At 44.2% G+C, this 27,147-nt stretch overlaps 1 protein-coding gene across 1 annotated transcript; it reads right to left on the reverse strand.

Moving 5' to 3' along the window:
• Window positions 1-17,507: 17,507 nt before the first annotated feature.
• On the reverse strand, window positions 17,508-23,169 carry LOC125281840 (doublesex- and mab-3-related transcription factor C1-like). Its single transcript, XM_048215771.2, has 5 exons — window positions 22,955-23,169; window positions 22,716-22,873; window positions 21,990-22,126; window positions 20,444-20,588; window positions 17,508-19,450 (listed from the first exon to the last, which is right to left on the reverse strand). The coding sequence occupies exons 1-5, from the start codon at window positions 23,167-23,169 to the stop codon at window positions 19,338-19,340; spliced, it is 768 nt and encodes a 255-aa protein (XP_048071728.1). The 3' UTR covers window positions 17,508-19,337.
• Between the last annotated feature and the right edge of the window lie 3,978 nt (window positions 23,170-27,147).

Below are 27,147 nucleotides of genomic sequence, written 5' to 3' on the forward strand. Positions count from 1 at the left end.
AAGGTGTTTTCATTTCATGTCTAGATTTATGTGTGTGAACAAAGAATGAACCCTTGCTGTTGTAAGGCAGTGAGATAGAGGAGTTGTTTGTTACCACAGCATAACGTAGACCATCCTGACTCTAACAGACCTGTTCAATTTACCTTCCAAAGTGAAAATCACCTAACCCAACAAGTGGGATTTCTTAACATGACTAGACAAGAAAATGGTAGAGATAAAAAGGGGTAAGGGTTTTACTCGTTGAGCAAGTAAGTGCCTACTCTCTGCCTGGCATAGACTGTTCCCAGCTGTCCACAGGGCCCCAAATTGAGTTGTCTGCAGGGTCAAGCAGGTCTTATATATGAGTGGAGCAGTCCAGACAGGCTCTGGCCACTTCGCAGTGCATGCATGCTCTTACCTAAGGGGCCAGCTGCCCCCTGGCTCCAGCCGTTTGCTGCCATGCAGGGATGTGGACTCTGCACTGCCACATCTCCTGAGTTTTCAAGAGAAAATGGAATTCTAGATTATCTATGCAGATTTTTACCTCCATTTCAAAGTGTTGGCTCTGGTTTCCCCTGTGAGACCTGTACGTGGGCCAAAGAAAACATCCATTGAGGCCACCCATGGCCAAGTGAATGCCAGTTGGATTCTAGTCCAAAGTGTATTGTACACTGGGGGACACCGAAGCCAATCAGGGCCAGAAGAATCAGAGGGGAGGTGAATTAGACCCAGAGCCTACTTTTGAAGGACCCATGAAATATGAGGAAGAATCATTATCATGCATTTATTTTGTGCCTCCTGTATGCTAAACACATATAGCCTCACAGCAGCTCTCTGAGCTAAGCATTATTACCACCCTCTTGCACAAGTGTTTTAGGGGAAATTTTTAGCCGAAGATGGATGGGGGAAGACCCCCTTCTCTGCCGGGCCCTAAGTTAGCTAATATTTACCTTCTACATCTATCTCTATATCTGTATCATCTGTATCTATATCTGAACCGTTGAGTGAAATGTCCAATATTGAAGCGGCAGATATCCAGTCAGAAGAGTCTTTCAAAAATAGTCTTTCTGTTTTGTACTCGAGGTAACAATATATAGTCGTGGATCGGATCTTACCTGCACTTGTTTCTCAGTCCTCTGCTGATGTTCCAAACAAAGGAAGACCTGGACACCCCGCCGCGAAGACAGAAAACTCAATTGGATGTGCCCTGTTGCTGACTATTTCCCATGGTGTTTTCTCCCTCTTTCCTTGCTTCCCTCATTTTACCCAAGATGATGGATGGTGATGACATCTGATGACAACCAATGCTTTCTTGTTTCAGGCCTTGAGAAGCCAGGCTTCTTATCATCCTTATCTAATGCCAGATAACCATGCAGAATCACTCGGCACTTAGGGCAAGACTGATGTCCATCTCATGCTTTCCTCCCTTCCCACATTTGCTACTTAAATCAGTGATCCCGAAACCCTTCCCGTCCCAGATATTAGATGAACAAGCCTGCATATTCACAGAGGAAAGAAGCAGTGTTACCTGGAAAAGGACTGAAACCCTGCTGGGCAACTGTGCCCTAGCTGTGCCACGGTCCCACAGCTGAGTTGGGGGGAAAAAAGAAAGAAAGAAAGAAAGAAAGAAAGAAAGAAAGAAAGAAAGAAAGAAAGAAAGAAAGAAAGAAAGAAAGAAAGAAAGAAAGAAAGAAGGTGTATTTGGAGTTAAAGGATGTGGCATGAGAAGAGGGAGGAGAAAAGAAATGAAGTGATGGAGACTGGGAGAAGGAGTGAGCCCCTTTGCCCTGGACCCTTTCATTTCCCTGAGTCCCACCTGCCCTTCCATGCAGAACATTTTAGACCTGATGTTGATGCATCAGCCCCCTCCCACCAATGCACGCACGCAAGCACACGCATGTACGTACGCTGCTCTATACCTTTTTAAAAAGCCTCTTCAGGGTGGCATATTATGGGCGTCTTAGGACTTTGTCATAAATGTTAAATAGCCAACCTTTTTTGTCATGTACTACTCCAGTGCACAGATTCAAAACAGCACTTTGTAGAATAGTGTAAGTTAGGCCTTGACTCTCATGTGTTTTACAACAGCATTGGTTCGATCTGAGGATATCCACCACATGAGAGCATCTGCAGAGTGGATCAATTTCAACCAGTGGTATGCGTGTAAGTGTTTAACAACAGGCTTTCTGGGGGAGGAGGTGGTTTTGGGGAAATGCCCTGTGTTGTAGCATTTGCCAATTTCAAGCTGCTGACCTTGTGTCAGTTAATGGAGAGTCGGGAAGAGGTGCGTCCCAACCATGCAGGTACAATCAATGTACATAACCTCTAGAACACAGATAATGGCAAAATGTAGGGAAAATAATTGGAGATTGATGCATTTTGAGTGTGTATTTTGTTTGTTTTCAGTATAATGCATGTAATGTAGTTGCTACTTTATATAACCTGGTCTTTAAAACAGCTATGCTCAACAGCTGGCTCGCACAATTCCTGGAAAATTAAGTTGGCCCTCATGTTCCAGTAAGAGTCCCCTCCAACATTCCACTGCTTTCAACCTTTGCCCAGAAAGGCACCTCTCCATAGTAGGTCACACGAACACTGCAGGGCCATAAAGGCCTGATACCTCTGGTTTCTGGCCGAGAACAGCTTAACGTGTAGGGAAAGTATTAATTATGAATGAAAAATGGAGTGATCTGGAACAAATATTGAGCGGAATAAATTGTCAAAAGTGTTTGTGGGTGAACGTGTGTTCTCGGAGACAGCCAACATGGGTAGACGTGGGGAGTGGGGACACCAGGATAAGCAAAGCTCATGCAGGGGTGTATTCAACAGATTCCTTAAAGGCTAAAGGAATGGGGCAACTGGTATTACCTGGCCATCAGATCTGTATCTCTCATCAGAGAGATGGATATTCAATATATTCCCTCCTCCCTAGATAATCTATGTAAACTCTTCCACTTTGCCTTTTTTCACTTAAAAACATGACCTTCATTGTTATGTATAGGCACTATGTTATACAGCAGGTCTCTAGAACATACTCATCTTGAATAACTGTGATTTTATACCCATTAAACAACAACTCTCCATATTCCCCTCCCCCCCCATCCCCTGGCAACCACCATTCTGTTTCCATGAGTTTGACTATAGTCAATGCTTTGTATAAGAGGTATTGTCCACTCAAAAACATGTTAAGAGGGTAAATCTCATGTTACATTTTCTTATCACAGGAAAGCATAAACCAAACCAACCAACCAAACAAACAAAATAATGAAGGCACACAGAAAAACTTCTGGAGGTGATGGATATACTTATTACCTTGATCACGGAGATGGTCACACGGATGTGTGCACATGCCCAAACTCAGGAAACTGTATACATTACTATGTACAGGTTTTTTTTGTGTACAAATTATACCTCAGTAAAGCTGAAAAAACAATATCCTTGAGACCGCTCCATAGTGCTCTGTAGGGGCATCTCCCACTCCTTTCAACAGCTATAGAGTGTGTCATTGTGTGAAGGTACCATAATGTAGTCAGCTAATCCTCTATTGATGCACACTTTGGTTGTTTCTATTCTGGCTATTACAAATAAACAGCCACAATGAATAGAATTGTGACATAATCTTTAGCAATATTTATCAATATATCTTTGAAGTTGATCCCTAGATGTTCTATTGCTGAATACAGGGTGACAATACTCGTATTTCTACTGTCACATTTCCTTTCATAAAGGTTGTGGCATAGCAACCAACGGCCAAAGCAATCCTCAATAAGGAGAACAAAGCAGGAGATATCAGAGTTCCTTATTTCAAAGTAGATTACAAAGCTACAGTGATCAAAACAATATGGTACTGGCCTAAAAACAGACACGTAGACCAATGGGACATAATTGGGAGCCTGGATGTCAGCTAATACTTGACAAGAAAAATAGAAATGAACAGCAGGATGAAGAGGTACGTAGGGCAAGGTCTGGATGGGTCCCAAATGCAGTAGCTTCTCTCCCTGTGGCGTTGGGGTATGCCACCCTCCTAACATGTGGGTGTGTGTGCCAACTCAGAAGCTTTCTGTACTCCATTGTTTAGGGGTCTTTATGGAGGTTTCATCACATAGGCATGGTTGATTATTAACTCAATCTCCAGCGCTTTTCCCTTCTTCTGAGGTTGGGCGGGGGTGGGGTTGGGGGGGGGGGAGAAATGATAGTTCCAGGCTTCTTAACAAGGTTTGATCTTTCTGGAAACCAGCTTCCATCCTGCAGCTACTATCTAGGGGCTTGCCAAGCCAAGAGTTGTCATATCAGAACAAAAGTTGCTCCTGTCACCCAGTAAATTCCAAGACGACACTGAAAATGTGGGTTTGGAAGACTAATTCAAAGGGATACATGCACCCTGATGTTTATAGCAGCATTATCTATGGTTGCCAAATTATGGAAACAGCCCGTGTCTGCCGACTGATGAATGGATAAAGAAGATATTGTTCATACACACACACACACACACACACACACACACACACACACACACACAATGGAATATTACTCAGCCATAAAAACGAGTGAAGTCTTTCCTTTTGCAACAAAATGAGTGGAGCTAGAGAGTATTATGCTAAGTTACATCAGTCAATCAGAAAGACAAATACCATATTATTTCACTTATATGTGGAATATAAGGAACAAAACAAATGGGTAAAGGAGCAAAAAATGAGAGAGGGAGGCAAACTAAGGAAGAAACACTTAACTATAGAGGACAAACTGATGGTTACCAGAAGGGAGGTGGGTGAGTGGATGGGTTAAAGAGGTGATGGGGATTAAGGAGTGCACTTGCTGTATAATTTTGTGAAAACTCCCTATAATGTACTCTTTATCTCAATTACAAGCAAGGGGCATATTCCTTGTAAGGTATTTCCTGTGCACACAGTAGCTCTTGTGATGGTAGTTAATTTTATGTGTTACCTTGATTGGGCCATGGCATGCACATATATTTGGCCAAACATTATTCCGGGTATTTCTGCAAGAGTGATTTCGTTTTTTCTGTTTGTTTTTGTTTTTGGTAGCTAGTATTTTATTTTATTTTATTATTTATTTTACTATTATTTATTTATAATGCATCATTAATTTTTGATGTAATGTTCGATGATTCATTAGTTGTGTATAACACCCAGTGCTCATCACATCACGTGCCCTGAGTGATTTTGGATGAGATTCCCGTTTAAAGCAACAGACTGAGTAAAGCAGACTTTCCTTCCTTGTGTTGGTGGGCTATGTCCCATCACCCTGCATAGAACAAAATGGCTGACCTTCCTCTGTGGGACATCAACCTCTCTCCATCTTTGGACTCAAACTAAGATATCAGCACTTCCCTCATCCTGAGCCTTCTGACTTTTGTACTGTAACTACACCATTGGCTCTCTTGATCTACAGTTTACCCATTCACTTGGCAGATGTTGGGATTTGTCAGAATCCATAATTGTGTGAGCCACTTACAACAAATGAATCTCTCTCTGTCTCCTGTCTCTCTCTCCACACACACACATATGTATACATATACATGTATATGTATACATATGTGTGTATGTGTATGTGTAAAGGTATGTATGTGTACACACACACATATATACACACAAATTTGTAAAATCAATTGACGGCAAGTTGCAGACTGAACGCCCATTGCCCCCTAAATAGCTCAGAGTCTCTATTTTCTAAGAAGGAGAAAACTCTCTTACATGATCCAAAAATCAGGAATCGACACTGATACAATATTATAGTCTAATCTGTAACCCTTATTCAATTTTTAAATGTTATCTTAATAATCACCATTATACCAAAAAGATTTTTTCTCTTGATTCATGATCAAATTCAGGGTCACATGGTGCATTTGATTGTCACATTTCTTTAATTTCACAGTCTTTCTTTGCATAATGACTGTGATATTAACTTTTATTACTTGGTTAAGTTGGTGTCTGTCAAGTTTCTCCATGGTGAAGTTTCTATTTTCCCTTCCCAATTAATGATTATCTTGTGGACATAAACTTTGAGTTTCTAAACAACTTTTTCTTTTCAAACTGATGTATAACTTACAAATGGTAAAAATCCACCCTCCTTAGTGTTCAATGCTGGAAGTTTGACAAATGCTTTCTGTTATATAATTACTGCCAACACCAAAATACAGTACAGTTCAATTATACCCCAAACTTCTTTAGCTACTTTGTAAATAACTCTTCCCCCTCTCTTCATTCCTAACCCAGAACAGCCACTGATCTGTTTTTGCCTTTTGCAGAATGTCACTGGTATTATTTTTAATGGCTGAGTGGTATTTCACTCTACAGTTGGTTAAAAAATTACTTCAGTTTTCCATGGATTATGATTGGCATATGGTTAGTTTCCAATTTTTCCTTACTGCAATAAGTGCTTCAGGGAAATTCTCGTGCAATCATCCTTGTACACATAGGAGAATTTTCCTTTTGAGACATTTAAAATATTCAAAGATATAGAGAATTATCCTTCAAAAAAGATTGTGCCAATCCTACTACAACTGTGTTTTTTTCCCAAAAATTTCAGGGGTGCCTGGGTGGCTTAGTCAAATGTCCGCCTTTGGCTCATGTCACGATCCCAGGGTCCTGGGATTGAGCCCCACATCATGGTCCCTGCTCAGCGGGGAGCCTGCTTCTCCCTCTCCCTCTGCTGCTCCCCCTGTTTATGCTCTCTCCTCTTTCTCTCTCTCAAATAAATAAATAAAATCTTGAAAAAAAATTTCAGTATTGGTCAAAGTGGTTCATTTTTTAAAATCTGGCTTTTGTTTTAATTTGCACTTCTGAATTAATTAGTAAAATAAGCATGTGTATAATACAATTATTCCACCGTGGGGTGAATGAAATCTGATGTCAGATGATGAAATGAAAGCAAACTGAACCCAAAAGGATTCCTAAAGAAGGCAGGATTGATCTCTTGCCTTAGAGAATGTCTTGAGTTCAGAAAGGACTTTTTTCTGCAACACACACACACGCACACACACAGCTTCCACTTCTAGTCTCAGCCAGGCCAGCATCCACCTCCTGTAAGAATCCAAATGGACAAATATTCATACATTCTACAAACTGTTGTTCAGTGATGAAATAGGGACTTGCACAAAAAATCTGATGGGAAATGGTCCGTGTACTTAAAGAACTTCCTGAGGATAGGGTTGAAGAATAAAAGCACAGTATTTTGTAAGGCTTTGGGCTTGCATGGCAAGGTAGAGGTTGAAAGCTCAAGTATGCATTTAAAATTTTAACAGTACCACCCAAACCACACACACACACACACACACACACACACACACTCACTCACTCATACTCTTTCCCCTCACCTTTCCTTCTGACCCAACAAATCCAGATGGATTAAAGAGCTAAATGTGAAAGATAAAATTATGAAAGTACTTAGGGGAAAATATAGGAGATTATTTTTCTAACTTGGACTAGGGAAGGTTTTCTGAAATAAGACTGTACAAATCATAAAGGAAAAGATAGATGGACTGGAATACATTAAAACTAAAAACATCCTTTCATCAGATGACACTAAAAAGTGAAAAGACAAGCCACAAATTGGAAGAGAATATTTGCCACACATATATCCATAGCTGCCATTTACTGAGGCCCTAATATGTATGGGTCAGATACTGTGCCTGGTGATTTACACAAATTCTTTTCTCTTTCCAGTTGGGGCAGTGAGACAGGGCAATAGCTATCAGTTCCATTTTACATAAGAGGCTACTCAGGCTCACAGAGCTTAAGTGATTTTCCCGTGGTCATAAAGCCACTCAGTGACAACTTGGGACTGGGCACCATGTTTGACTGGAGCAGGGGCAAACAGTGTACTATACTGTTTCTAGAACTCCTCAGTCTGAGTCACACCTTTTCTCTCTTGACTTAGGGCCCTTCTCACAGCACCTCGGTGTTTCTCCAAAGAGAAAAAGAAACGATTCTGTGGCCAAGAGAAGTAGGCCCAATAAAAGAAGGAGAAATGAAGATGAATTGTATGTTGCGGATTGCTGGTAAAACTCACTCTATGTAGAGTTCCTGGGGGGCATTTGAAAGAGGAGATGGTTTACGGGACATGGCATTAGGACAGCAGTTCAAAGGGAATTTGGAGAAACCAGACAGATCAAAGAACTACTCTGAAGCTGTATGGTCTGCTATCCAGGATGTCAGTCAGTCAGGGAGAGCAAACCTGATAATCTGAACACCCCAGGAATTACAAGTTTGGGGGACTTGGCTGATGCATGGAAGAGGGGTCCTAGTGTAATTCCTTTCCTGACCTATTTGTGTTTTAGAACTTGTGAAGGTGTGTACCAAATTTTCCTTCAGTATTGTGGTAGGACATCACTAGGAGCTCACCAAACCATGCTGACTTTTCTTCCTGGGCACACAGCCAAATGACACTTTTCAGGCTCCCCTGATGCTAGGTGGGGTCTTGTCTCTGTGGTCCGACCATGGAACATGGGGTTGTGATGAATACCAATTCAAGGTTTTGCCCTGAAACCTCAGGGGCTATTGTCTACACTAGGTCTCTTTCATTGCCTGCCTTCAGGAAGCAAAAGATCCACCAGAAGGCCTAGGAATCCAGAAGACAATGGAGCCACTAAATGGGCACAGCAAGCCTAGTTATCTGAATGAGTGTGTGGAGTGACCTCTCCCACCACATTAAACTATGACTAAGTAAGTAAACTTTTATTATGTTAAGCTACTCAAATTTTTATTATAGCTGTTAGCCTGTCCTTGGTAGTATGAATTTACTTAAGTCAACATTCTAGTTAGTGGGCCTCTTCCCAATTAGCGATTCTATTTTAAATTATGAACTATTACATATAATACAGCTATGAACATTTTTGTACATTTTTTAAATTGTACACATGCATGCATTTCTGTTGGACATATACCCAGGAGTGTAATTGCTGGTTCACGTGGTATGTATTTCTTAAAGTTTAGCTGGAAGTGCCAAGTGATTTTTCCAAATTTGTTGCACTGTTATTCACTACAACTGACATGTAACAGAGTTGCCTTTGTGCCACATCTTTGGCAATATTTGGCCTTGTCGGTCTGTGTCTTTGTGATTTTAATACACCTTTCTTTCTTTGATTACTGATGAAAAGGCATAGCTTGGCTTTTATTTATTAGCTCTTTGGATATTCTCTTCTGCCAATTTTCCTACTGAGTTGCCAAGATTTCTTACTTTGATCTGTAGGATTACTCTGTATATTCTGATATGATCCCTTGCCCTACAATATATGTTGCAAATATTTTCACCCATTCTCTCACTTTTCCTTTTCTAATAAATGGGGGGGGGTTATTTAATTTGGATGTATACTCTTGTTGTTTTATGTAATTCATTCTCACAAGAGTTTTGTAAAATTGGCAATGCTAACACAGCTATACAGGTTAGGTAGCCAAGGCCCAGGGAGATGATTTGCCCCAGAATTCTAATGTGGAATCCTAACCCAGTTGTGTGAGACTCTGCAGGCAGAAGGGCACTACTTCCTGGGGACTGTAGAAAGATGGGAGTATTGGGAAGTGAGAACACATGAAGGTATCTCTATCATTGCCTTGGGGAGACAGCAGACAGTGACCTCTGTGAGGGCAGGGTCAGATTCTGTTCTTGCCCACCACAGTATATCCCTAACACCTAGAGCTGAGTCTGGCACAGAGTAAGTTATGTGCTTGGTGAGGCCTTGTTGAAGAGTCTGTAAAGTTCTCCTCCTGATGACCAAATCCCTAGGAGTTTCTGTTCCCAAGCATCCTCAGGTAAAAGGAAGGGGAGCTCTGGAGATTGACCCTCACACTGGAGTCACAGGGAAGCTCAGTCCCCAATGTAATCAGTGCAGAAAGGGTGGGTCAGCCGTCATGGGAGTGAGTCTTCAAGAGTCTGCTCTCCCCTGGGGACACTAGAGGCATTAAAGCCACCCATTAGAGCCACCCATTCTTCAAAGCCAAGGGCCCTACCTGGGACCCAGGGAGGTGCAACACTTCACTCCCCAAAGCTATAAGAATACAGTTATACTGTGATTTGTTCGTGGCCCCCACAAAGACCCCTCAGCCATCATTCTGAATCTGAAAACCCACTATGAAACCCACTCCTCAAGGTCAGACCAATGATCTGTCCTTCCTCTTCACAACCCCCAGAATCATTTAATAGACAGACATAAAAGACCTGCCAAACCCTCAAAGTGCCTCTACACTATTATAGGAAAATCTCACTTGCTTCATATCTCTGATCTCTTCTGTGCATTAGAACAGTCACAACGTGTTTGCCTCCATGTCCCTGGAAACATGAAGTCTGGAGGGTTTGGTAACGGTGAGGTTTTCTTGGGGGGAGGAAGGTCATTGATAGTGATGAATAGAACATTTAGAAGAAATACGCTGTGCCATCTGGGTATCCTGTGTCTAATGAACTTAGCTTTAAGTGAGTCTCTGTTTTACCTGGTCCTTCCTAATGATTATAAGATATTTCTGGGGGATGACTCTCATGACTCCAGGATTTTTAGCTGATTAACATGATTTCAAAAGAAAACTGTTTTTTGGAAGGTTAACTTAACAATAGTTTCCCTTGTTAAACATTTAATAAACAATGTTTTAAAGTGCCTCTGTGATCTTTTACTCTGCAAAATCCCTGTGATATGGTAGCTGCAGCCCTCCGGAAGGAAAAAAATAAAAACTAAAAAATAAAGGATTAGAACAGTCTTGCCTCACAGAAACCTTGAGATGTTCTTTTTTTTTTTTTTCTTCAGGTCAGCATGCCCAGGAACCACCCTAGGCTTCTGCCCTGTTGGTGGTCCAAGTGTGTGTCATGGCCTGAGTTAGGTTGCTCTAGTCCATGTTTGCTACTTAAGAGGGTATCATGAGTACTTCTTCCACAGCCCCTGCTAGGCTCTTGGGCTGGGAGAATACAACTATTTGGAACACAAACCTTCATTTTACGTAGGAAGAAACTGAGTCCCAGAGAAGAGAGGGAACTCAACTGAGACTCTCTCAGAGTGGGGAGAACACTGATATTAATGAGGTAATAATCAAGTCTTCCCTTTCAAGGTCCTACACTCTAGGATTCTCCTGGGTGTATGCAGGCTTGGTACAGCATTTCTGATGTCTGTGATGGAACGTAAAGCTATTGAAAATTTCCTTTTCTCCTCCCCCTGGGGCTCTGTGCTGGAAAACTCTAACAATTAGGAGCCAAACTACTTTATTTTCCTAAGGGGCAACTGAGGCATGGAAAAGGGAAAGGACTTGGCTAACGACACACAAAGATATAATATCTACACTAAGATTAAGGTGAAGGAATGTCTGTTGTGAGACAATCAGTGATGACTGGGACTGGCAACAAGAACATGCTTTGCTCTTAGTTGGGAGGGCCCTGAAACCAAAAGCTTGTGTGCTGGAAGGCAGCAGGTACAAATGGATGCTAAAAGCAAGCAGGGCCTGAGATGGGTGATGGCTTGCAGCACCCAAATCAATAGCAGAGGTATTCCCCTCAGGGGAATGTGTGTGTGTGTGTGTGTGTGTGTGTGTGTGTGTATGAAAGAGACAGAGACAGAGACAGAGAGAGACAGAGAGAGACAGAGACAGAGAGAAAGTGAGAGAGAGTCTGGTGGGTGGTAAACAGGTGGTTCTCGGCCTGGAGGGCTTGGACAATGTGAGAGGTAGAGGTAAAAATCTTAGGGGACAATGAGAGGGGCAGAGTCAAGAGGCTTAGTCAGACCTGGGCTGTGGTCGGGGGTGAAGAACAAGGGTGAGGGTTGCTTGTTGGCAAGCCCCACTACATCAATGCAGTGCAGCTACTAAGTATTTACTGTGTGCCATCTCTCTTACATGAGATGCTCTGAAGAAACTCCCAATTTCCCCAAGTTTGGACTACCAGCACAGGGAACTTGCCTGAGGCCAGGCTGAGTTCCTTGAGCATCACAAAGAAAGTACTGAATACTCACTAGGTGGCCCAGAGCACTTTCTCTGCAATCCCTGTCAGTTACTTACCTGCCCACAATAACCACAAAAGGGAGCCCCACAACTTCAGGGATGGCCCAATACTTGCCAGGTCTCACTTTGCATGGAGTGTGCCTCACTGGACTCTGGACAAGAAGGAAGCTTTTTTGGTGCCTCTCCTCCTGGTTGAAGATGCCAGTCAAAAAGGCATACAGGCCTAGGTGTGTACTCAAACCCTCAAAGACTTGCTCCTTGAGATCCTTAGAGGCACCTATGAGAACTTGGGGGAAGTCTTGGAATGCCTTGTGAGGGACGTCACCCTGTAAAATACTCCACCACCCTGAGCAACTAACTACAACTGATCCTTGAACAGCATAGGTTTGAACTGCTTGGATCCATTTATATGTGGATTATTTTTAATAAATACATACAAATGGCTAACAGACACATGAAAAATGTACAACATCATTAGCCATCAGGGAAATTCAAATCAAAACCACATTGAGATACTACCTTACACCAGTTAGAATGGCAAAAATTGACAAAGCAAGAAACAACAAATGTTGGAGAAGATGTGGAGAAAGGGAAACCATCTTACACTGTTGGTGGGAATGCAGGTTGGTACAGCCACTTTGGAAAACAGTATGGAGGTTCCTCAAAAATTAAAAATAGAGCTACTCTATGATCCAGCAATTCCACTACTGGGTGTTTACCCCAAAGATACAGATATAGTGAAAAGAAGGGGCACATGCACCCCAATGTTCATAGCAGCCATGTTCACAATAGCCAAACTATGGAAGAAGCCGAGATGCCCTTCAACAGATGAATGGATAAAGAAGATGTGGTCTATATATACAATGGAATATTACTCAGCCATCAGAACGATTACCCAACATTTGCATCAACATGGATAGAACTAGAGGAGATTATGCTGAGTGAAATAAGTCAAGCAGAGAAAGACAATTATCATATGGTTTCACTTATTTGTGGAACATAAGGAATAGCATGGAGGACATTAGGAGAAAGAAGGAAGAGTGGAGAGGGGAAATCAGAGGGGGAGACAAACCATGAGAGACTATGGACTCTGAGAAACAAACTGAGGGTTTTAGAGGGGAGGGGGGTAGGGAATGGGTTAGTCCGGTGATAGGTATTAAGGAGGGCACTTATTGCGTGAAGCACTGGGTGTTATACACGAACAATGAGTCATGGAACACTACAACAAAAACTAATGATGTACAGTATGGTGACTAACATAACATAATTTAAAAAATGCAATACAGTACTGTAAATGTATTTTCTCTTTCTTATGATTTTCTTAACATTTTTTTCTGTAGCTTATTTTATCATAAGAATACAGTGTATTCTACATATAACATACAAAATATGTGTTAATCAACTGTTTATGCTATTGCCAAGGCTTCCAGTCAACAGTAGGCTATTGGTAGTTAAGTTTGTGGGGAGTAAAAAGTTATATTGGATTTTCAATTGTGTAGGTAGTCGATGCTCCAACCCCTGAATTGTTCGAGTCAACTGCAGATGCTTCACTGCTCAATGGGAAAATGCGACCAAGAAAGACATAAACAGAGCTCCTTATGACTAGCCTGAGAGTGACCTTCATGAAAACTATACATTCTCCTGAGCAAGATGTCTTGGAGGTGCTACAGATGTTGTAGGTCCATCCTGGGAAGCAGTACTTAACCTCTGCAGAGTTAGAGGCCCCTTACCAATAAAGGTTTTGCAAAGCAGTAGTACCTAGAATACTAGATTGTTTATCTAGAGTAAAGGCATTTAAACTGTAAGCAAGACCTGAAGTGTGGGTGCTCATGAAATAAGTGAAAACAGGATGTTTGGGGGAGCTTGTGGAGCCAATGCTGGTGCTGGAGACATGCCTAGTGTAAGAGTATAAGCAAACACATCAATAGCAGTGCAAAGGCTAGAACCAGGGCCCTTACTAGAAATGTATGAAAAAGATACATCACTTTGTCTTTACAGTGGGCTGTTACAAAAGACCAGAGCAAATGGGCATTGGGATGCTGATTTATAAGTAGAGGGGTGGAGTGAGGGGAAACATTCTACCTGCTGTATTTTTATCCAGTTTTATAATTGTTACTCAGTGATTTAGCTTTCTGCTGAACTACCTTAGATGTTACTGCCTAAGATGTTATAAAAATGTATTATACCATTTTAACAGACTGTGGGGTTAAGTTTGCAATGTGGTTTAATGAAGAGAATTATAAAACAAATTTTACTTTTTATCTTTATTTTTTATTTTTTAGTTTTTTAATTTTATTTATTTACTTTTTTATTTTTCTTTTTAAAATTTTTTAAATATTCAGTTAGGCAACATATAGTACATCATCAGTTTTTGATGTAGTATTCAATGATTCATTAGTTGCGTATAATGCCCAGTGCTCATCCAACAAATTTTAACTGTACCTTTTGTGACATTAAGGATTATATTTGCTAGGTTTTAAAAGATATTGAGAAGCTATTTATTTATTTATTTATTTATTTATTTATTTATTTATTTGACAGAGAGAGACAGCCAGCGAGGAGGGAACACAAGCAGGGGGAGTGGTAGAGGAAGAAGCAGGCTCCCAGCAAGCAAGGAGCCCAATATGGGGCTTGATCCCAGGACTCTGAGATCATGCCCTGAGCTGAAGGCAGACGCTTAATGACAGAACCACCCAGGAGCCCTGGGAAGCTATGTATTTATCAATGATTTGTAAGTTCTTGGTTAGGATTGGACTTGACTGTTCCTTGAAAGCTTATGAAAAGAAAAGAAAGAATAAAATAAAAGGAAGGGGAATACAACTCTTGGCTTGGCAAGCCCCTAGATAGTAGCTGCAGGATGGAAGCTGGTTTCCAGAAAGATCAAACCTTGTTAAGAAGCCTGGAACTTTCATTTCTCCCCCCCCAACCCCACCCCCGCCCAACCTCAGAAGAAGGGAAAAGCGCTGGAGATTGAGTTAATAATCAACCATGCCTATGTGATGAAACCTCCATAAAGACCCCTAAACAATGGAGTACAGAAAGCTTCTGAGTTGGCACACACACCCACATGTTAGGAGGGTGGCATACCCCAACGCCACAGGGAGAGAAGCTACTGCATTTGGGACCCATCCAGACCTTGCCCTACGTACCTCTTCATCCTGCTGTTCATTTCTATTTTTCTTGTCAAGTATTAGCTGACATCCAGGCTCCCAATTATGTCCCATTGGTCTACGTGTCTGTTTTTAGGCCAGTACCATATTGTTTTGATCACTGTAGCTTTGTAATCTACTTTGAAATAAGGAACTCTGATATCTCCTGCTTTGTTCTCCTTATTGAGGATTGCTTTGGCCGTTGGTTGCTATGCCACAACCTTTATGAAAGGAAATGTGACAGTAGAAATACGAGTATTGTCACCCTGTATTCAGCAATAGAACATCTAGGGATCAACTTCAAAGATATATTGATAAATATTGCTAAAGATTATGTCACAATTCTATTCATTGTGGCTGTTTATTTGTAATAGCCAGAATAGAAACAACCAAAGTGTGCATCAATAGAGGATTAGCTGACTACATTATGGTACCTTCACACAATGACACACTCTATAGCTGTTGAAAGGAGTGGGAGATGCCCCTACAGAGCACTATGGAGCGGTCTCAAGGATATTGTTTTTTCAGCTTTACTGAGGTATAATTTGTACACAAAAAAAACCTGTACATAGTAATGTATACAGTTTCCTGAGTTTGGGCATGTGCACACATCCGTGTGACCATCTCCGTGATCAAGGTAATAAGTATATCCATCACCTCCAGAAGTTTTTCTGTGTGCCTTCATTATTTTGTTTGTTTGGTTGGTTGGTTTGGTTTATGCTTTCCTGTGATAAGAAAATGTAACATGAGATTTACCCTCTTAACATGTTTTTGAGTGGACAATACCTCTTATACAAAGCATTGACTATAGTCAAACTCATGGAAACAGAATGGTGGTTGCCAGGGGATGGGGGGGGAGGGGAATATGGAGAGTTGTTGTTTAATGGGTATAAAATCACAGTTATTCAAGATGAGTATGTTCTAGAGACCTGCTGTATAACATAGTGCCTATACATAACAATGAAGGTCATGTTTTTAAGTGAAAAAAGGCAAAGTGGAAGAGTTTACATAGATTATCTAGGGAGGAGGGAATATATTGAATATCCATCTCTCTGATGAGAGATACAGATCTGATGGCCAGGTAATACCAGTTGCCCCATTCCTTTAGCCTTTAAGGAATCTGTTGAATACACCCCTGCATGAGCTTTGCTTATCCTGGTGTCCCCACTCCCCACGTCTACCCATGTTGGCTGTCTCCGAGAACACACGTTCACCCACAAACACTTTTGACAATTTATTCCGCTCAATATTTGTTCCAGATCACTCCATTTTTCATTCATAATTAATACTTTCCCTACACGTTAAGCTGTTCTCGGCCAGAAACCAGAGGTATCAGGCCTTTATGGCCCTGCAGTGTTCGTGTGACCTACTATGGAGAGGTGCCTTTCTGGGCAAAGGTTGAAAGCAGTGGAATGTTGGAGGGGACTCTTACTGGAACATGAGGGCCAACTTAATTTTCCAGGAATTGTGCGAGCCAGCTGTTGAGCATAGCTGTTTTAAAGACCAGGTTATATAAAGTAGCAACTACATTACATGCATTATACTGAAAACAAACAAAATACACACTCAAAATGCATCAATCTCCAATTATTTTCCCTACATTTTGCCATTATCTGTGTTCTAGAGGTTATGTACATTGATTGTACCTGCATGGTTGGGACGCACCTCTTCCCGACTCTCCATTAACTGACACAAGGTCAGCAGCTTGAAATTGGCAAATGCTACAACACAGGGCATTTCCCCAAAACCACCTCCTCCCCCAGAAAGCCTGTTGTTAAACACTTACACGCATACCACTGGTTGAAATTGATCCACTCTGCAGATGCTCTCATGTGGTGGATATCCTCAGATCGAACCAATGCTGTTGTAAAACACATGAGAGTCAAGGCCTAACTTACACTATTCTACAAAGTGCTGTTTTGAATCTGTGCACTGGAGTAGTACATGACAAAAAAGGTTGGCTATTTAACATTTATGACAAAGTCCTAAGACGCCCATAATATGCCACCCTGAAGAGGCTTTTTAAAAAGGTATAGAGCAGCGTACGTACATGCGTGTGCTTGCGTGCGTGCATTGGTGGGAGGGGGCTGATGCATCAACATCAGGTCTAAAATGTTCTGCATGGAAGGGCAGGTGGGACTCAGGGAAATGAAAGGGTCCAGGGCAAAGGGGCTCACTCCTTCTCCCAGTCTCCATCACTTCATTTCTTTTCTCCTCCCTCTTCTCATGCCACATCCTTTAACTCCAAATACACCTTCTTTCTTTCTTTCTTTCTTTCTTTCTTTCTTTCTTTCTTTCTTTCTTTCTTTCTTTCTTTCTTTCTTTCTTTTTTCCCCCCAACTCAGCTGTGGGACCGTGGCACAGCTAGGGCACAGTTGCCCAGCAGGGTTTCAGTCCTTTTCCAGGTAACACTGCTTCTTTCCTCTGTGAATATGCAGGCTTGTTCATCTAATATCTGGGACGGGAAGGGTTTCGGGATCACTGATTTAAGTAGCAAATGTGGGAAGGGAGGAAAGCATGAGATGGACATCAGTCTTGCCCTAAGTGCCGAGTGATTCTGCATGGTTATCTGGCATTAGATAAGGATGATAAGAAGCCTGGCTTCTCAAGGCCTGAAACAAGAAAGCATTGGTTGTCATCAGATGTCATCACCATCCATCATCTTGGGTAAAATGAGGGAAGCAAGGAAAGAGGGAGAAAACACCATGGGAAATAGTCAGCAACAGGGCACATCCAATTGAGTTTTCTGTCTTCGCGGCGGGGTGTCCAGGTCTTCCTTTGTTTGGAACATCAGCAGAGGACTGAGAAACAAGTGCAGGTAAGATCCGATCCACGACTATATATTGTTACCTCGAGTACAAAACAGAAAGACTATTTTTGAAAGACTCTTCTGACTGGATATCTGCCGCTTCAATATTGGACATTTCACTCAACGGTTCAGATATAGATACAGATGATACAGATATAGAGATAGATGTAGAAGGTAAATATTAGCTAACTTAGGGCCCGGCAGAGAAGGGGGTCTTCCCCCATCCATCTTCGGCTAAAAATTTCCCCTAAAACACTTGTGCAAGAGGGTGGTAATAATGCTTAGCTCAGAGAGCTGCTGTGAGGCTATATGTGTTTAGCATACAGGAGGCACAAAATAAATGCATGATAATGATTCTTCCTCATATTTCATGGGTCCTTCAAAAGTAGGCTCTGGGTCTAATTCACCTCCCCTCTGATTCTTCTGGCCCTGATTGGCTTCGGTGTCCCCCAGTGTACAATACACTTTGGACTAGAATCCAACTGGCATTCACTTGGCCATGGGTGGCCTCAATGGATGTTTTCTTTGGCCCACGTACAGGTCTCACAGGGGAAACCAGAGCCAACACTTTGAAATGGAGGTAAAAATCTGCATAGATAATCTAGAATTCCATTTTCTCTTGAAAACTCAGGAGATGTGGCAGTGCAGAGTCCACATCCCTGCATGGCAGCAAACGGCTGGAGCCAGGGGGCAGCTGGCCCCTTAGGTAAGAGCATGCATGCACTGCGAAGTGGCCAGAGCCTGTCTGGACTGCTCCACTCATATATAAGACCTGCTTGACCCTGCAGACAACTCAATTTGGGGCCCTGTGGACAGCTGGGAACAGTCTATGCCAGGCAGAGAGTAGGCACTTACTTGCTCAACGAGTAAAACCCTTACCCCTTTTTATCTCTACCATTTTCTTGTCTAGTCATGTTAAGAAATCCCACTTGTTGGGTTAGGTGATTTTCACTTTGGAAGGTAAATTGAACAGGTCTGTTAGAGTCAGGATGGTCTACGTTATGCTGTGGTAACAAACAACTCCTCTATCTCACTGCCTTACAACAGCAAGGGTTCATTCTTTGTTCACACACATAAATCTAGACATGAAATGAAAACACCTTTATATTTTGACAAGCATGGATACATACATGAGTGCACGGCTACGTTTGCAATCACAAGTCAAATGAAAACTCTGGCATATGAACCTATGACCTCCCACAGAACCCTATTTAGAGACTGGTCAGCTTAGATTACACAACCCTGTTTCTATAAGAGACATAAAAAGGCCCCCAAATCCAAGGCAGTAAGGGATGGAGGTACAAGAATATCCACCCTCAGCCAAGGAATTGCCCCATATAATGAAAAGGGTCTGAAAAGCTTGTAAAAGAACCTGAAGGTTAAAAAAAAAGTGTTATGCGTATTGGGTATTAAACATTTTGCAAACTCATAAATCGGCAGCACTCTAGTGAGGCCTCGTCTTCTGGGCTTCTAGCTCAAGAGGGAGATGCACCCCAGATGTCCAATAGGCAGAGAAATGGAGCTGGCTGGCCTGGGTCGCAGAGAGGGGCTAGAAGGCTGGGGTCCTCTATCTCCAGCAGGAGCTGCAGATAGAAAAGAAGGCATCAGAGCCAGGTCACATCCTTTTCCCCTCCAGGCTCTCCCCTCTCTCTTGTTCCACCCGACCTAGGCTTTGTCACCTGGACTACAGACTACAGCACGGAACTCTTCCTCACTGATTTGCTCATCTCGGGTCTTGCCTCCTCCAATCCCTCCATCAAAACCACCACATTTCTTTTTGTCGAGCCCAGGACCTTCGAATATACTCCTCCCTAGCTCACACGTTGCCTGGCTCCTCACCCCCCACAGTTTCTGGTCTAGCCCCTAAGCCCGGCACTCGGGACCTCTGTGATTGGCAGCCTCTCCAGCCTCATCCCCTTCTGTTCCAGCAGTTCTGCCTTCACCCAGGTCGCTGCCTCACTCACACACCATACCCCACCCAACGTTGTGGTCTGGGAATGCCCAGCCTTCCCTCTCAGCCTTCCCAGGCATCTGTCTCTCCTCAGACTTCCTCTGGTCCTTCCTCTCCAGGCTCATCGTTGAAATGCAGCCACAAAACACCAGGGAAGTACGAAGGCATCCAGGCTCCACATGGAGACTGGCATCAAAGACCAGATCTCCCTCCAGCCTAGGCTCTTGTCACCTATATATATCCTATGTATATCCTGCCCACCACAGCAGACTGCAGGGGCGTGGGTGGAAAGCTCTGGGATAGGAGTGAGGAGACCCGGGTGTTCCACTTGACAGGCTGCATGCCCCAGGGCAAGTCCCTGCCACTAGCAGGGCCTCAGTTTCCTTGTTTCTTGATGCCAGGGCCCTGGGCATTTGCTGTTGAGCACTGAGCTCGATACACTGATGATTCACTGAGCAACCATCGACTGCCATCTCTGGCATCAGACCGAGGAGCTTGGGTGCCCGGGCCCAAGGAGGTTCAACCCACCAACCCGGCCTCCCCGTTAGGCCCTGCTTCCCCCAACGCCCTCCCATTTCCCAGCCATCCCCACCGCCCCGTGTTGTCCTTTCAAGGACCAGGCTACCTGCCGCCACGCAGGGCTGGAGCAGGGAGATGGAGCCCGAAGGTGCCTGGGGAGATTCTCTCAGAATCAGCAGAGCCTCGGCCGCTTCCAGCTTCCGCTGCCACTCTGAGGCAGAAACCGAGTCCTGGTCAGAAGCTTCAGGAGCCTGCAGCGGAAAGGGTGTGAGGAAATGGGACCTGAAAACCCATGCCTCCCCACCTCACGGGGTCGGTGGCCCTTCAGTCCCTGGTTCCGCTGAAGGCCCCACCCAGCCAGCCCCGGGGTGGCTGGGTGGGGCCTTGGGCTCTTCCCATTCACTAAGCTTGGCCCCTGCCAGGGTTCTGGACCCCGCTATTTTCCCAGGATCTGTGGCTGCAGTAGGACAGGACCAAGGATGGCACAGAGCTGGAGAGCTGAGCATCTAGAAACAAGGAAAAGAGAGGCCCGGGGATTAAACCCTCTGGCAGACCCGTACTACCCGTCGAGAAACAGGGCCAGGACCTTGCAATATGTGGATGTGGGAGTCTGAATGCCTCCTGGCCATTAGCCATTGTGGCTTGCACAAGTCCTTCCCCCTGTTTGGTCTGTTTTCCTTTCCTTTATTTTCTTTTTGTTTTTTTAAATAATAATATTTTTCATTACATTATATTATATATATTATATTATATTAGTATATTATATTATATCAGTATATTATATTATATTAGTCACCATCCCTAGTTTTTGATGTAAAGTTCCATAATTCATTACTTGCGTATAACACCCAGCGCACCATGCAATACGTGCCCTCCTTAATACCCATCACCAGCCTATCTGTTTTCCTTTCTATGTCCTTCTTCAATATCTCTGCTGAGACACTAGTTCCTGCCAGCATTTCCAAAACTCCCAGGGCAACAGGGACGGTTATGGGACATCACAGGTGTCTGCGTTCTAATCCGTAAAGCACCTGGAGAAATGGGATCACTGTCCCTGTCCAGGGACTGGTTCTCACCTCCGTATTCCCCAGTCCCCATGGAACTTGAAAGACCAGCTTGCTCATCTAATGGCCTGGAAGCTTTCTGTAATGACCTCTGGACTCTCCCCTTGGGCCCTGTGGCCCTCACCATCGTGCCCCCCCCCCTTTCAACGGGACCTTCTACCCCATCAATTTGTTTCTTGTGGAATGACAGCCTCCATTAGCTGAAGTCCTGGTATGCGGCACGCCTTGGCCTAGTCCTCTTGTCAGTGCTATAGGTGTGGGATATTGTCCCTATCAGTACACGGCTAGTACACTGGCAGTGGAGGCTTGGAAATGTAGTGTCACGTGTCCAAAGTCTCACAAATAGGCAATGGCAAGGCTGGGAGAGTCCTGCCCTTGCCCCCTAGTCTGAGATGCTGCCTTCTCTACTCCTCCTCCTCCTGCCCCCCTTCCTCCTCCCCCTGCCACTTCTTGCCCTGCTCCTCTCCTCCCCCTCCTTCTCCTCCTCATCGGCCACCTCCTCCACTCTCCCACGGCATCAAGCACAATGGTTGGGCACCCAATAACACAGTATACAACTAGCTCCATGTGCCTTCCCACTTGACTCACGTGCTGGGCAGGGCAGGAGTCCTGCGGGTCTTCCTGGAAAGAGAAATTGTTAGTCGCATCTTCAAGGCTGCTGGAGTCCAGGACAGAGACAAAGATTTTGGGGCCTGTCCAGTCAGCAGAGCTCCTTGAGCGCTTGCCTGTGGGAGCAGAGAGCACAGGGTGGAGTCAGGCACCAGGCCGGCCATGGGGAGGAGATGTGTATGGGTTTGTTCTGGGATGAGGATAGGAGCCCAGAACCTCAGAGCCCAAGGTCACTATGGCAAGCTGCAGTAGGGTTACGGAGGGAACCCATGTCTTCAGGACACAGAGAAGAGTCTGGGAAGTGGGTGAGATGGGAACCTCCCCCCCACAGGCCCCAGACTCTCCTTACCTCCCTGGGGGTTGCACAGGGGTGGGTGGGCCTCAAGCTGGGACATGATGTTCTCCTTCCCGGGTGTGGAAAGCTGGGGACACTCTAGGTGAGCCTTTCTCCCTGACCCCACCCCACGCTTCCTCACCCCCAGTCTGAGGTCTCATCTCACCATGGACCATTTTGACCCCCCAGATCTCTCCTTCTCACCAACGCTTGGTAGATAATATTGATGAAGTTTTATAGGTGGGGCAGCTAAAGGCCCGAGGAGTAATTTGCCAAGGCCACATCAAAATTGGGTAGTAGGACTGGTGATAGAGCTGCTCAGTGCTCCCTACCTCCAAACCCAGACGCCCTCCCTGGCCAGAAACACTTACTGAGGGCTCCTGCTTGAACGGTCAACTTCTTCACAGGGCTGTGAGCTTTGGGAGGGGAGGCCTCACTCTTTTTCAGTCCTTGAGCCAGGCGCTTCTTTAGGGGTGCCCCCTGCTTCCTCTTCAAGGCACTCTCAGCAGGCAAGACACTGTGGTGTTCCCTAAAGTGGGGGATTGCAGGTCTACAGTCAGTCACATTTAGGGGATGCGAACCCCCCCCCTTTTCCAGACACCATACTCACGAGAAGAAGGCACACTTGTGACACTCGCAGGCCTGGAAGAGGCAGGAGTGCTCCTGGTCCTTGATTTGGTCGGCGAAGCCGTGGTTGTAGCAGCGGGCACAGCGACTTACAGCTCTTTTGGGGCCAAGTTCAATCCCCCACGGGGCTCCGGTCTCAAGCCCAGTGGGGGAGTCGGAGGGGCAGCAGGGCACAGCAGGCATTTCATTGGGATCCATGGTTCTAGGGCCAGGAGTGGAGGTCAGGATGGCCACATGATCCCCTACCCTCAACGTACTTCCTCCGCCCTTTGAAAACCCCACCTGAGGTGCCTGGATTCTTCTTCACCCAGCTCACCGCTGAAATCAGATCGCATCCACCCTTCTCACTCACTAGCCTCCTTCCCAGGAAGTCCCACTCACACATAGCCTCATTCCAAGAAACTCTTGGCGTGATTCCTGTAACCTTTCAATCCAACCATTATTCTCCCTGCTTACCTTCGCTCTACACAGACCCCATCTTCAGGCATACACATGCACTCCTGTGCCCCCTTCAACAATTACTGCTCTCCCCTTCTCGTGTATCATCCTGTACTCTGCCATACCTTACTATTTTTCCTGCCATCCACTTCCACAATTATCTTCCTAACCTCCTGCATTCATTCACTCGCTCCCTACTCATGATTCTAGCCCCCCTCCCACTCAGTTCTACCGTTAGTATGTCCTACATTCAACTCTCCTCTCACACCCCATTCTGACTTTCTTCCCACTGTAATCTTAATTAGTCTCTCAGTCCCCCCACCATTTTAAGCTGACACCCCCTTTGTACCCCATGAAATTTTACTCTGCTGCTGGATCCCAAGCCTCTCTTTCAATACTTATTTTCATTCATCCCTTCGATTATTCATCGACGGGATCCTTCTGAAGCCCCGTATCGAATGCCAGATCCTGAGCTAGTCAACAGCCAACTCCTCACTGCACTAAGTGTTTTCTTCCACCAACAGAACACCCTCTGCTCTCATGCAAACCCATGTATTCCCTGCACAGCCTCCCAACAATCTTCCACGCTCCTCTTCACACTTCAACGGTTAGGCTTGGGTACGCCTTCCCGGTCCCTCACACCTGGGGTGCACCACCTCATCTCAGGCAGCCCATTCATTCGCTGCCACTACCACATCAGAATCAAAGGCAGGGGCATGAGCCCTGCCTCAGGTTCCAGAGGCCAGGGGTCAGGGGGCTGAGGCAAGGGTTTCCCCCCCACAGGCGTTCGGTTGTTGTTGCTTGGGGTGGGGGGGGGAGAGGGGACGGGGTGGAGTGGGACATCAGGAGGTACTCCACTGAGGTGAAGGAGAGGAGAAGGAGTTGGTCACCCAGAGCAGGAGGGAGGGAGGAAAGAAGATGTGTGGAGAACGAGGGTCCTATTCCTGATGCCGGCTTGTGGTTACCTCAGCCTCCCGCAAGTCGAAATCCAACAGCAGGGACAGAAGGTGGGAGGGAACACCCACCTCTCTCTCCCTTTCCCGCCCTTGCCACAAAGGCCAATGAGTTCCCAGCGCTGCCTTCCACCTCCCACGGCTGTGGCTGGCGACCAATGAGCTTCGAGTTCCATCGAAGTTCGCCCACCAAAGTCCCGCCCCTCTCGCCTTCCTCCCACTTCTCCTTGCACTGGCTTTACTAAGCCAGTCAGTAACTCTGAAGCGAAGTGAAGCAAAGTGAAGCGAAGCGAAGCTTCGTGCTCCCTAAACCTTGTTTCCCAGACTTTTCTCTCTTTGGATGTGAAATATTATATGTGCACGCATATTTAACTCAAGTCCTTGGTATCCTATAACTTACTTTTATGAAATTCAGCATGTGGTTTTAAGATTCATCCATATTCCTATGTCAGGAATTGTCAATGGGGGGGGGGGTTGGCAGTTCTCTACCCCCAGGGAACATTTGGCAGTGCCTGGAGTCGTTTTGGTCCATCTTTGCATGTCTCTGTGTCTGAGCTCCCTCTTCTGTTCCGCAGATAAATTTGTCTATTCCTGTGCCAATACTACACCATCTTCATTTTTACCTCTTGATAAGACCTCTTGATCTATGGTAGGGCAAGTCTCCACATCTTATTCATAATCTTCAAGCACATCTTCCTTATTCTTCACCTTTTGCCCTTCCAGTATAAGTGTCAGAATCAGCATGTCATGTTCCTTGAAAATTCATTTGCAACCGATTTGGGTTGCATTTTCATTGAATCTGTGGATAAGTTAGGGGAGAGTTGACTATCTTTAGGACACCCAGCCCTCCTAGTCATCAACATGGCATGTCTCTCCATTTATGTCGGGCTTCCTTAATGTTTTAACCTTTAGTTTAGTATTTCGTTTTATCTTTTGTACATTCAGATCTTGCATGTCTTTTCTTGCATTTACCCCAAAATACTCTGGAATCAACGATGTTGCTTTTGTGCTTGATGTCCATTTAAAATGACATTTTCTTATTGTATCTAATTTATAGAAATCCGTTTGACTTTTTAAAAACTATATTGACCTTAAAGTCAGCCACCCTGCTAAACTGTGTGATATCTAATCATCTGTCTTTCGACGTTCTGTGGTTTTTCATGAATCTGCACAAGAATCTGCACAAGAATCAATTTACAGTCTTCTTAAACCCGTACTGGCTGGCTAGGGCATCCACTACAAGGTCGAACAGACATGACCAAATTTGATCTCTTCGCATTGTCCCTAATATGAAGTAGAATGCTGCCAACATTTCCATAATAAAATGTGTTTGCTGTTTCTCACTGTTTTCTTCCTCTCTTCCTTCCTCCATCCCTCCCTCACTCTCTCCTTCTCTCCCTCCTTCCCTCTCTCCTTCCCCACATTCCTTCTTTCCTTCTTTCCTTCCTTTTCTTGTTTCTTCTTCCTTTCTTTTCTTCTTTCTTCCTTTCTCTCTCTTTTCTTTTTCTTTCTTTCTTTCTTTCTTTCTTTCTTTCTTTCTTTCTTTCTTCTTTCTTTCTTTCATTCTCTTTATAAGATTAAGGAGTTTCCCCTTATATTTCCAGTTTAATAAGTTTGTTGTAAAAATCATGACTAGATATTGAATTTTACTTTTTTGTCTCTATTGAAATGATCAAGAGTCTATTTGTTTAGTCTGTTAATACAGTGTTATTTGTAGATGCTTTTTTCAAAGTCTTTAATGAAGCTTATAATCACAAAAGGACAAAAATCTTAAGTGTGTATCTCAACGAGTTTTCAAAAATTAAACATACCCATTCATTCAGCACCTAGAGCAAGCAACAGAATATGTTGGCAACACACAAACCTCTCTCATGCCTCTCTCTCTCTCTCTCTCTATCTATCTATCTATCATCTATCTATCTATCTATCTATCTATCTATCTATCTATCTATCATCTATCTTAATGTGAAGCCAGCTTTGCTCTCCTAGAATAAATGTAACTTCGTTATGGGGGATCATCTTTTGTAGATGCTGGTGGGTTCAGTTTGCTAAAATTTTGCTTCGGATTTTTACATCTTCTGCTCATGAGCAAGATTGACTTGAAGTTCCTCTTTCTCACACTATCCTTGCTGGTTCCAGCGTCAAGGTTTTCTAGTCTCATAGCCTGAGTTGGGGAATAGTTTCTCTTTTCTATCCGCTGGAAGTTTTTGTATAACATTGGGATTGTCTGTCTTGAGACTTTATTAAAACTTGACCACTAAACAGCTGACGTACCTGTTTCCTTCATTTTTTCCCTTAAATTGTACTGTGGGTAATTTCAAACATACGCAAATAGGGTTTGCATAGAAACTTACAATCTCCAGGTTCATTACACTAGAGCTGTGCTCCTGGCACATTAGCTTGCATCAGAATCCAAATAAGCCAAAGAGCTTATGCAAACAGATTGCCGAACTCCACATCTACAGTCTCAGATTTAAAAATCTGGGGTGGGGGGCGCCTGGGTGGCATAGCGGTTAAGCATCTGCCTAGGGCTCAGGGCGTGATCCCGGCATTGCAGGATCGAGCCCCACATCAGGCTCGTCCACTATGAGCCTGCTTCTTCCTCTCCCACTCCCCCTGCTTGTGTTCCCTCTCTCGCTGGCTATCTCTATCTCTGTCGAATAAATAAATAAAATCTTTAAAAAAAAAATCTGGGGTGGGACCCAGGGTTTGCTTTTCTGACAAGTTCCCTGGTGATTCAGATGCTGCTGATGGGGGAACCACACTTTGAGAACACTGTACGGGA

The sequence above is a fragment of the Ursus arctos genome, chromosome X, assembly GCF_023065955.2.
Source record: "Ursus arctos isolate Adak ecotype North America chromosome X, UrsArc2.0, whole genome shotgun sequence".
Classification (NCBI taxonomy): domain Eukaryota; kingdom Metazoa; phylum Chordata; class Mammalia; order Carnivora; family Ursidae; genus Ursus; species Ursus arctos.

What these genes read in the sequence shown, in the direction of transcription:
- LOC125281840 (XM_048215771.2), bottom strand. Translation starts at nt 23,169, where the DNA reads ATGGATCCCAATGAAATGCCTGCTGTGCCCTGCTGCCCCTCCGACTCC. An exon ending in ACTCCTGCCCTGCCCAGCAC is followed by an intron (nt 20,589 to 21,989) that starts GTGAGTCAAGTG and finishes TTTCCGCTGCAG; the next exon opens with GCTCCTGAAGCTTCTGACCA. An exon ending in CCAGCCCTGCGTGGCGGCAG is followed by an intron (nt 19,451 to 20,443) that starts GTAGCCTGGTCC and finishes TTCTATCTGCAG; the next exon opens with CTCCTGCTGGAGATAGAGGA.